At 52.4% G+C, this 10,251-nt stretch overlaps 2 protein-coding genes across 4 annotated transcripts; both read left to right on the top strand.

The window, feature by feature from the left end:
* The first annotated feature begins 394 nt into the window (after positions 1 to 394).
* Bax (BCL2 associated X, apoptosis regulator) lies at positions 395 to 5,739 on the top strand. 3 transcript variants are annotated; one of them, XM_028788989.1, is made up of 6 exons: positions 395 to 494; positions 952 to 1,003; positions 1,096 to 1,242; positions 2,061 to 2,196; positions 4,188 to 4,292; positions 5,470 to 5,739. In XM_028788989.1, exons 1-6 carry the CDS (start codon positions 461 to 463, stop codon positions 5,572 to 5,574), a joined length of 579 nt encoding a protein of 192 aa, XP_028644822.1. In that variant the 5' UTR covers positions 395 to 460; the 3' UTR covers positions 5,575 to 5,739. The 3 variants fall into 3 exon arrangements, with proteins under 3 accessions (XP_028644822.1, XP_028644824.1, XP_028644823.1); XM_028788991.1 differs by having other exon boundaries at positions 4,188 to 4,318; positions 5,447 to 5,739; XM_028788990.1 differs by lacking the exons at positions 395 to 494; positions 952 to 1,003; positions 1,096 to 1,242 and adding an exon at positions 1,249 to 1,887.
* Positions 5,740 to 7,516: 1,777 nt separating this feature from the next.
* Positions 7,517 to 8,960, top strand: Ftl (ferritin light chain). Its single transcript, XM_028788964.1, has 4 exons — positions 7,517 to 7,830; positions 8,097 to 8,243; positions 8,355 to 8,480; positions 8,622 to 8,960. Exons 1-4 carry the CDS (start codon positions 7,729 to 7,731, stop codon positions 8,796 to 8,798), a joined length of 552 nt encoding a protein of 183 aa, XP_028644797.1. The 5' UTR covers positions 7,517 to 7,728; the 3' UTR covers positions 8,799 to 8,960.
* The last annotated feature ends 1,291 nt before the right edge of the window (positions 8,961 to 10,251 follow it).

Here is a 10,251-nt window from a genome sequence, read left to right as displayed (position 1 = left end):
TCAACAAAACTCTTTAGCAATCTTTTTGCTTCACTCTATCGGAGGTATGGACCATCACTCTGGTCAAGTGTTTTTGTTTTTGTTTTTTTCCAGATTGGGACAATCTCACTATAGTCCTACCTCAGCCTCCCAATGCTGGGATGACAAATATATCCTAGGCAGGCTTTGAACTTGTAGTAATTCTGCTTTAACCTCCTTAGTGTTCTCTACCGTGAATATACGGGAAGAGAAATAATGGAAGAAAAGAAACAACTCTGGGAACCAGTCCAGGTTCGGGAAGATCCGCGCACGCGCACACTTAGTGATGGAGGCCCCGCCCGCGCACGGTGATCACGTGACCAGCCCTGCGGGGCGGAGGCCATGTTGCGGGGCACCCACGTGAGGACCGCACGTCCGCGAGCAGTCACGTGACCGGGGCGCGCCGCTGCCGGGGCGCACCCGGCGAGAGGCAGCGGCAGTGATGGACGGGTCCGGGGAGCAGCTCGGAGGCGGCGGTGAGGCGGGAGGCGGAGGACTAGGCCCGGTCCAAGGACCCCAGGACGCCTCCGGCTCTGGGATCGGGCGGGAGCAGGCTGGGCGTGGGGATCCATTCCGACTGGCGCCTCCGCACCCTGAGAGCGGACATCCGCGTGCGCGCCCCCGGGCAGGCCCGGGCTTGTCGCTGGCGCCACTTCCTGCTGGTGGCCTGGGATGGGTCAGAAGGCCAGCACCACCACCCCAGCTGGGGCTCTGTTTGCTTTTGACATTCCGCTGTCTGGGTTTGCGGAGGAGCTGGGATGCAGGCCGGGTCCCGCCCCCCGTCCATCAGAAGCAGTAGCCGGGCTTCCCATGCTACTTGTCACTACTAGGGTCCCCAGCTCTGTCTCCCCTCAGGGTTATGAGCCTACTCAGCCCCCTGACTCTCCCTGGGACCCAGGAGTCCAGGCACCCCTTTCCTTCTCTCTCCACCAGGGCCCACCAGCTCTGAACAGATCATGAAGACAGGGGCCTTTTTGCTACAGGGGTGAGTGTGAGACCCTATTGTGGCGGGATGGGCTTTAAGAACACTCTTGGTTCTTACTTTATGCTCCTCTCCCCTTTTCCATTCACCTGTAGTTTCATCCAGGATCGAGCAGGGAGGATGGCTGGGGAGACACCTGAGCTGACCTTGGAGCAGCCACCCCAGGATGCATCCACCAAGAAGCTGAGCGAGTGTCTCAGGCGAATTGGAGATGAACTGGACAGCAATATGGAGCTGCAGAGGTGTGGTTCCTGAGACCTGGGGTCCATCATGGGGTTTCCTGTCACTTCAAGAACTCGGACGCTAGGTGTCCTCCACTCAACTCAGATAGTCTGTGCTGTGGATAGAATCCAGGGCCGGTTTACATGGTAGGCCAGCCTTTTACCCTTGAGCTGCAGCCCACAACCCCTTGCTTGGTGAGTGTTAGGCAAGTTTTTTCTTCTGAGCCATGTGTTTGTCCTCTTGATTGTGGGTGCTTGGCAGGTGCTCTACAATTGAGCCATACCTCCAGCTTGTCACTGGTGGGTTCTAGGTAGGTAATGCTCTATTACCAAGCTGTGCTCACAGCCCCTCACTGGTGACTGCTAGGTGAAGCTCTACCTTTGAGCCTCTCACTGGTGGATGCTGTGGAAATACTGTACCATAAAGCCATGTAATCAGCCCCTCACTGGTGCTTGCAGGTACTCTACCACTGAGCCATGCCTCTGGCACCCCAATACAGTGAGGTGCTTGACCACAAAATCATGCCTCAAGCCCCTCAAGACAGGTGTTCCATTGCTGAGCCGTGGCCCAGCCCTCCACTTGTAGAGATACTTAGGAAAACATGCGTCTGCTGAGTTAAGACCCTAGTCCACATACTCCTCAGGACCCTGAGTTTCCAATTCAAGGTACCATTTATCTTCTTCGCTTTCTTAGGTGTCCGTCTTGTCTCCTCCGTCCATTAGCCTCCGTTTCAGCTTGGGCTGGTCCTTGTTTCCTTATCATTAGTCTGGGGAAAATGTGGGAACTCCCATACTGGGTCTGACATCTTACCCAGCATCTGTTTGTCCCTCTCCTGTAGGATGATTGCTGACGTGGATACAGACTCCCCCCGAGAGGTCTTCTTTCGTGTGGCAGCTGACATGTTTGCAGATGGCAACTTCAACTGGGGCCGGGTGGTCGCCCTTTTCTACTTTGCTAGCAAACTGGTGCTCAAGGTGGGCAGCCCCAGGGTGATAAGCCCAGAGGGCACCCCTCTCAGGTCTGTGTGGACCTGGGGGTGGTGAGAGGTCCGGGCAATGGAGAGAGGTGGCTGTGTACTAAATTCCTGTACCTTTCTTTATTCATTTGACAGATGTATTGGCTCTAATGTGTGATGGGCTGCCTCTAGCACCTGACCTCTGCTCCAAACAGAGCAGGCTAGCCCTTCCTTGATGGAGCTCTGGGTGGTGGATAGGTATACGGTATTGAGATGGATCAGGGTAGTCTCGAAAGATTTCTTAGTGCAGGTGGGCTTAAAACTGGTCTGGTGGCACATGCCTGTAATTCCAGGACCCATGGGACCGAGGTAGGAGTACCAGGAGTCAAAGGTTAACTGCAGTTAAGTTTCAGGCTATCCTGAGCTACCTAAGACCTAGGGTTTTTGTTTTGTTTTATTTTGTTTTTGTTTTTCACAAACAGAAATGGGCATGACAGTAGATGCGGTCGTGCAGCTGAGTTTGGGGCCTGAGCATAGCATGTGTGAAGCCTTAGGTTCTGTCTCCCATCACCATGCACACAGATACCAGTGAGGGGTTGGGACTGTAGCTCAGGCGATAAGAGTGCTTGGCTAGCATGTATACCAACCCTGGGTTCAGTGCCACATCAACGAGGTGTGATCAGGACATGTTTGCAGTTCTAGCACTTGAAGAGGTCATATTTATTTATTTATTTATTTATATTTACTTAGGTTTTTCGAGACAGAGTTTCTCTGGGTAGCCCTGGCTGTCCTGGAACTCACTCTGTAGACCAGGCTGGCCTCGAACTCAGACATCTGCCTGCCTCTGCCTCCTGAGTGCTGGGATAAAAGGCGTGCGTCACCACCGCCCAACTAGAGATCATCTTTAGATACGGAGAAAGTTCAAGACCAGGCTGTGGTGGGGCGTGTCAGGTCAGGGAGATGCTGCACATCTGCTGTGGCATATTTTACTTGTTATTCTTATTGTTACTGTCACATTTGGGACACTCTTGATTGTCCTCCGTGCCATCCCCCACCTTCTTGATGTAGTTTCATGCCTGAGCCAACGGGTCTTCAGCAAGTCCTGAGTCTGCCAGGAGCTGGTCTTAACCTGGTCTAGAAAACCACTCTAGAAAGTGACTTAGGACCCTAGCTTTGAGTAGTGTGAGAGCTTCAGGATTAAGGCTTGTTCAGGCAGAGGCAGTCTGCATTAGAGACTGATAGATATGTAGGGTTGGATTGCCTGCTCTGGTGGCCAATGATGTGGGCAGTGCTGGGACACTCCGGCTCAAAACAACAGAACTGGGAGGGAGTCTTCAGGGGGGACCTGAGGGCTTTCAGGCTTTTCCAGATCGCCAGAGTGTCCCCAGAGACCCAGATCCAACTAGGTCCCCATAGAGTCCTGAAACTCCATACCCTTGTCCTTCCAAAAGAACTAGGTGTCTGGGCCAGGACTAGTAAGTAGTACACGCCTTTAATTCCAGCACTCAGGGCAGAGGCAGTTAAATCTGAGTTCTAAGCCATCCTGTCTACAGAGTTCCAGGACAGCTAGTGCTACATAGAGAAATCTTGTTTCTAAAAATAGATAGATAGATAGATAGATAGATAGATAGATAGGTAGATACATAGATCAATCGAACCAAACTCTAGGTATCAGTCCTGTCAGTCAGCTCAAATATTCTGGACTCCTCGCTCTCTTGTCAATGTTTGGTTTTGGAGCTGGGATGGGACCCAGGGGCACACAGAGGCTAGGCCATTGCCCTACGATTGAGCCTTCCCTCTGAGCGTTTTGGTTTTTACCTAGAGGGCGCTGAGGAGTCAGGGCTCCTGAGCAGGTAAGTGAAGCTCCTTAGTTTATAATGAATGGAGCTGACGTAAAGTACAGGGGAGAGACTGTTTAGTAAAGGCAGAGGATTCAAGCCAAGGCTCGAGGTCACCTCTGCGCAGTGGGGGCAGGATTGTCCCCAAGTGTAACCTTCCCACTCCCTGCAGGCCCTGTGCACTAAAGTGCCTGAGCTGATCAGAACCATCATGGGCTGGACACTGGACTTCCTTCGTGAGCGGCTGCTTGTCTGGATCCAAGACCAGGGTGGCTGGGTGAGACCCCTCAGCCCTAGCTATACTTGAGAGCAGTGGCTCTCAACCTTCCTGATGCTGTGACCCTTTAACACAGTTCCTCATGTTATCACCCCCAGCCTTAAAGTTATCTCATTGCTACTTCATAACTGTAATTTTGCTGCTGTTATGAATCATGATGTAAAATTTGATATGTGAGTCCTGTGGGGTCGTGGACTATAGGTTGAGAGCCACTCTTTCAGATGTAAGGGTCACCACAGAGGTGCCCCAGGCATTCAGACAATGACCTAAGATGTGTGTCCTTAGATCTAACAGATTGGTACTTCTGGTACCCACTGACTTTTCTATGGCCTGACTTGATTGGTCCCTGCCTTTCCAGAATCTCTCAAATGCACTGGCAATCCTTTGACGCCCAGCTTATTGTGTTTCTCACTTATTTATTTACTTAGTGAGATGGTCTCATGTATCTCAGGCTGTCCTCAGACGCACTCTGTAGCTGAAGATGCCCATGAACGTCTGAGACGTCTGAGATCCTGCTTCCACATGTCAGTCTATGTGCTGTTGGGATAGACCCCAGGCCTTGTGCTCTCTAGGCAAGCACTCTTCAGGCTGAGCTGCAGCCTTTGTCTTCCCTGTCATGTGTACATGGCTCGTCTGGAAGTTACTATGTAGCCTATGCTAGTCCAAACATGTGCTCTCCAGTCTTACCTTCTCAAGAGCTGGGATTACAGGTGTGAGCCACCATTTACATATTATAATCATGGTTTTATTTTCCTTTGTTTTCCCATTTTGGGATCATGTGCTGAGTGGGGGTACTTTTTACTTACTTTTTACATTCATTTTGTGTGTGTGTGTGTGTGTGTGTGTGTGTGTGTGTACATCAGAGGATAATTTGCAGTAGTGTGTTCTCTCCTATCCTGTTGGTTCTAGAGATGAAATTTGCATTGATAAAGGCCTGGCAACAAGGCAACAAGGCAACAAGCACCTTTTCTGCATGAGCGTCTTGCTGGCCCTAAGTTTTGTTTTTTGGAGTGAGGGTCTCAGTAAACTTCCCAGGATGGCATTAGACTTATAACCCTCCTTCCCAGGGTTCCTGAGTGCTGGCTTATAAGCCTGGGAGCTCCTTACCACACCTTCATGTGAAATCTCTTCTCCTTGTAATTTGGTATTGAAGTAACACCAATGTCTCTGTTCTCAGGATGGCCTCCTCTCCTACTTCGGGACCCCCACATGGCAGACAGTGACCATCTTTGTGGCTGGAGTCCTTACCGCCTCACTCACCATCTGGAAGAAGATGGGCTGAGGCCTCCCACTGCCTTGGACTGTGAATTTTCTTCATAAATTATGACATTTTCCTGGGATGAATGGGGAAGGGGAAAGGCATTTTTCTTACTTTTGTAATTATTGGGAGGGGTGGGAATGGTGGCCTGGGGAGGCGCCAATAAACCTCAGGTCCGTTTGGATTGTATGGTCCAGTGTCCACCCAGCTGGCATCACAAGCACAGGTACCAGGTCCACCATCCACCTGAGGCATCCAAACAGGGACCGGCAACAATACCTCTCCATAAAGACACTGCAGCTGCAGTGCTGTCTTTAGCCCTTGGGGACAGGAGCCTGGAATTCCAGACATCCAGCTGATTCTGAAAGAACAGAATGGAGGGAGGGAAGAGGCCACAGGAACTGGAGCAGACTCCTAGATGCTGGTTACCAGAGAGGCACCAGAAGTGAAGAGGAAGACAATTTAAGGGACTGTCTTTTTCTTCCACCCCCACCCTACCCCGAGTCTCTGAGATGCTGCCACCTGCATTTGTGCACCCCTCTCCTCTTTGGGTCCTTGTCCCCTGTGGGTTCTGTGTTTATCTTTTTCCACCTTTACAGCCTTGTCCAGGCCTGTTGGGTTAGAAGTCAAAGGTCAGGTTCTGAAGCACTGTGGTTAATGAGTAACCCTGGCCCCCAAATCAACAGGCCACCGCAGACATCAGGTCAGGAGAAAGATATGTGTAGGACAGCCACTACAGAGTCATACAATTGCCTGACCACACATTCAGGGAAAAGAAGGGAGTAGGGGAAAACAGACCACAACCCCCTCAGAGCAAGGGGACTACAGGCTGTCTGCCTGGGTGTGGCCTGTGGCCCGACCCACAACTGCCAACAAGCTGAGCTCAGCGTGACTCAGCAGTGCTGGCCTTGTTACCCCCTCCACTGAGGTCCTCAGCACCGCGTGCCCGGTAGGCCTCCCTTGACCAATCTTTACTGTTTCTTCCGTGATGGGGCAGGTCTCCCTTTCCCCTCCTTTGAAGCTCCTGAGGTTAAACCCTGGTATGAGCCTGTCCTGTCCTCAGAAGTCCACTTGGACCTTGCATACATCAGCTGTTCTGTGGAAGACTAAGTCTGTTCCTGGGACCTGAGTTCTTGTTCTCCCTAACTCTGGCTTCTCTCCAAAAGAGCAAGCTGCAAGGAGGCTTCTGGACCAATCCCCAGGAAAGAGCCCAGAAGTTCTCCCAAGCACCACTATGCGTATCTCTGTTCCTAGAAAAACAGGTCCACTGACCCAGACACAGATAGGCTGACCAGAACTCCAAAGTGCTGCCTGGGCCTCCACATGTCGCTTTCCAGAGCCCCAGAGACTCCTGCAAACGCGGCAACCCAAGGCTCTCTACCCTTCCCATCCCGCAGACCACCTCAAAGGGCTTCAAGACCTCCAAGGTGCCAGAAAAACAAAAAATAAACACCTTAGTTCCTATCATGAACCTAAACCCTACACTTCTGGGTACCGCCTTCCATTCCCTCAAGGAGCTCTCTAGAACCTTCCGAGTACCAGCCTTCCTGTGAAGTTATAGCCGTTCATCAGGTGGAGCGACTGGGTACATGGAGGCTTCTCCCTGCATTACAGACATTACTACCCCACACTCAGTACGTCCCCTGAATCATATTCTCAGGCTCCAAAACTGCTTTTGTGGGCCACCCCTGCCCGGGGTCTCAGTGACCTGGAGCCTGGAACCCTGCGACTCCGCAGAACCGCCTGCGCATCCGGACCACCGCCCCTCCCCCAGGCCTCCATTTCACAACGGCCTCGCGCTCTAGGCGCGTGATTCCGCTCATGGGACCCGGTGGGTGGGGGGCGAGCTTGCCCTCGGCTCCGGATTGGTCAAGTCTACTTTTCCGGCTCCGCCTCACGCCACCGCCGATTGGGCCTAGGGCGCCCCGCCCTCTGGGGTCCGCACACTATAAAAGAAGCGGTCCCGGCTCGGCCTGCGCAGCGCCTTGGAGGTCCCGTGGATCTGTGTCTTGCTTCAACAGTGTTTGGACGGAACAGACCCGGGGACTCCCGCTTCCTTAGCTTCCAGCCGCCTCACTGCCTTCCAGTCGCAGCCTCCGGGACCATCTCCTCGCCGCCTTCGGCTCCTAGGACCAGCCAGCCCAGTCTTTGCGGTTAGCTCCAAACTCCGGATCAGCCATGACCTCTCAGATTCGTCAGAACTATTCCACCGAAGTGGAAGCTGCCGTGAACCGCCTGGTCAACTTGCACCTGCGGGCCTCCTACACCTACCTCTCTCTGGTGAGTCGCTCGGGGCGGCTCCGAACGGAGACCCTCACGCCCACCCTCCTGCGCATGCGCGGCCCGTCTTTGTTCCACACAGGGACTGCGTTCCGGCCTCCCTGCCCCCCCCCCCCACTTGTATATTTGTAGTTTTGTCTGACTGGAAGTCGCTGGGCCGACCGGGCTGCCCTCGAAATCACACACGCATTGCCTCTGCCCCTTGAGCGTTACGGTTGAAGTTTAAGCGGTCCGTTAACTCGTGTTTGCAACACTCGTTCCTGCAGGGCTTCTTTTTTGACCGGGATGATGTGGCTTTGGAGGGCGTAGGCCACTTCTTCCGCGAACTGGCGGAGGAGAAGCGCGAAGGCGCCGAGCGTCTCCTCAAGTTGCAGAACGATCGCGGGGGCCGTGCACTATTCCAGGATGTGCAGGTAAGAGCCCGGCATTGGGCGCCACCGCACATGCCGTGAACTTGCCGTCGGTTTTACTGTTGGCTGGGAGGATGTAAACTAGTTCTGAGGCTTTGATGTTCTTGGCTGCAGAAGCCATCTCAAGATGAATGGGGTAAAACCCAGGAGGCCATGGAAGCTGCCTTGGCCCTGGAGAAGAACCTGAACCAGGCCCTCTTGGATCTGCATGCCCTGGGATCTGCCCGTACAGACCCTCATGTAAGTACCTTGGTAATCATTTCTTCCCTCCTTTGACAGAACCTAAGCTGTCTGTGTTAGCTTTCAACTCCCAGTAATTTAAGCCTCCTGCTCACACGTGTCTCTGAGAGCTGGGTTTCTGATGTCTTTCCTTCTTTACAGCTCTGTGACTTCTTGGAAAGCCACTTCCTGGATAAGGAGGTGAAGCTCATCAAGAAGATGGGCAACCACCTGACCAACCTCCGTAGGCTGGCAGGGCCACAACCAGCGCAGACTGGTGCGCCCCAGGCGTCTCTGGGAGAGTATCTCTTTGAGCGCCTCACTCTCAAGCACGACTAGGAGGCCTCTGCACCTTCAAGGGGCTCCCTCCTCTGCTCTGCACTAGCCCGCCTCAGAACCTCCACCCGAATGAACCTCTCAAGCCACTAGGCAACTTTGTAACCGCCCTGGAGCCTCTCCCAAGTCTTGGACCAAGTGAAAATAAAGCTTTTTGAAACAGCAGCTGGTGGTTTTTCTGTATATGTGGGAGAGTTTCCTGGGTAAGAAGAGGTTGGCTCTGGTCCTGTTTACTGTGGGAACCCACATGCAGTGGTTTTTGGCTCTATGGTTGTAACTGCCTTTGCATACAGCAGGTCCAGGTCCTAGAAGTCTGCTGTAGCAGTTTGTCTAGTCCTTGGTTTGTGTTACTGTGCAGGGAAATGAAAAGGCTTCAATACCCAAGTTCAGAAATGGGCTAAACATACAAATGGACGGTTAGGAGGAAAGGGACATCTGAAGCGTGAGTTGTAGTAAATGCCAGTACAAGGCATGCACCAAGGGTGGGCAGCCAGGGTCACTGGGTATCTACTGGATTCTGAACTAGATGCTGGGGCCCATCAAAAAGAGGATGTGACTTGGGACCATTGCACAAATGGGAAGTAAAGCATTGCAAAAGGCTTAGAACCAGGAGGTGGGGGTGGGACACTGGACAGTACTGCTGTGTCAGCTCAGACTGGTAGAAAGAAACCCAGGGTCGTATGAAGCCACATACACCCTTTGCTCAGTATCCTGCCACTGCTCTTGGTGAAGCAGTCATGTGGACAGGAAGCTGACCCAATACAAGTACAGCTTTCTAGTCAGATCACTAGAACTCAAGTCATACAGAGGTCACTGAGGCTAAAAGTAAGCAGGCCCATGGAGTCCTGAGAACCTGCTAAAGGGATTCTGACAATGATGTCCACAAGGGGAATAGTGTTACTGAGAAACGGTTTAAGTTTTTGGTCAAAGTTCCAGGGTTGGAACTTAAGTTTCTCACTGTGTGAGGTTAACACTTTGCTTAGGGACATGTGTCCAGTTGCTTTTTGCGTTTTGAGACTGAATCTCACCAAATTGCCCAGGCTGGCCCCAGAAACTGTGGTCCATGTAAGCTCTGAACTTTGGATCCTTTGATGTGTGCACTTGTGATTTCCCTATGCGTCTTCCATGTCCGCCGCCTCGTACCCCAGGTCACTGGGACCAACATTTGCCGCTTGCATCTCAAATCTAAGCAGTCAGATGTATCTTTCCTAACAGCAGCACCGGGATCACAGAACAGCAACCCAAACCTGCACAGAAGGGCTAGGCAGAAGACTATGGCGCATGTGAGAGCAGAACTAAAGTCTGGGGGAATCTGGGACTCCTGGTAATGCCAGCACTTGAGAGGCTGAGGTAGGACTGCTGTGAATTTGAACCATTGGGGGCTGGGGGAATATAAGGCAAAAAACCTACCTGAAAACTAACTTTAAAAACAAAGGATGGGGAAGTGAAGGAGACC

Source organism: Grammomys surdaster, unplaced genomic scaffold, assembly GCF_004785775.1.
Source record: "Grammomys surdaster isolate TR1022 unplaced genomic scaffold, NIH_TR_1.0 125769, whole genome shotgun sequence".
NCBI lineage: Eukaryota > Metazoa > Chordata > Mammalia > Rodentia > Muridae > Grammomys > Grammomys surdaster.
The sequence above is the reverse complement of the archived record's forward strand: the minus strand, read 5'-3'. Positions and strand labels throughout refer to the sequence as shown.

Coding starts and splice junctions, on each gene's coding strand:
- Bax (XM_028788991.1), top strand. CDS start 461: ATGGACGGGTCCGGGGAGCAGCTCGGAGGCGGCG. Junction 1,243..2,060: donor AGCAATATGGAGCTGCAGAG/GTGTGGTTCCTG, acceptor CCTCTCCTGTAG/GATGATTGCTGACGTGGATA. Junction 4,319..5,446: donor CCCCTCAGCCCTAGCTATAC/TTGAGAGCAGTG, acceptor TGGTATTGAAGT/AACACCAATGTCTCTGTTCT.
- Ftl (XM_028788964.1), top strand. CDS start 7,729: ATGACCTCTCAGATTCGTCAGAACTATTCCACCGAAGTGGAAGCTGCC. Junction 7,831..8,096: donor CCTACACCTACCTCTCTCTG/GTGAGTCGCTCG, acceptor TCGTTCCTGCAG/GGCTTCTTTTTTGACCGGGA. Junction 8,244..8,354: donor CACTATTCCAGGATGTGCAG/GTAAGAGCCCGG, acceptor TCTTGGCTGCAG/AAGCCATCTCAAGATGAATG.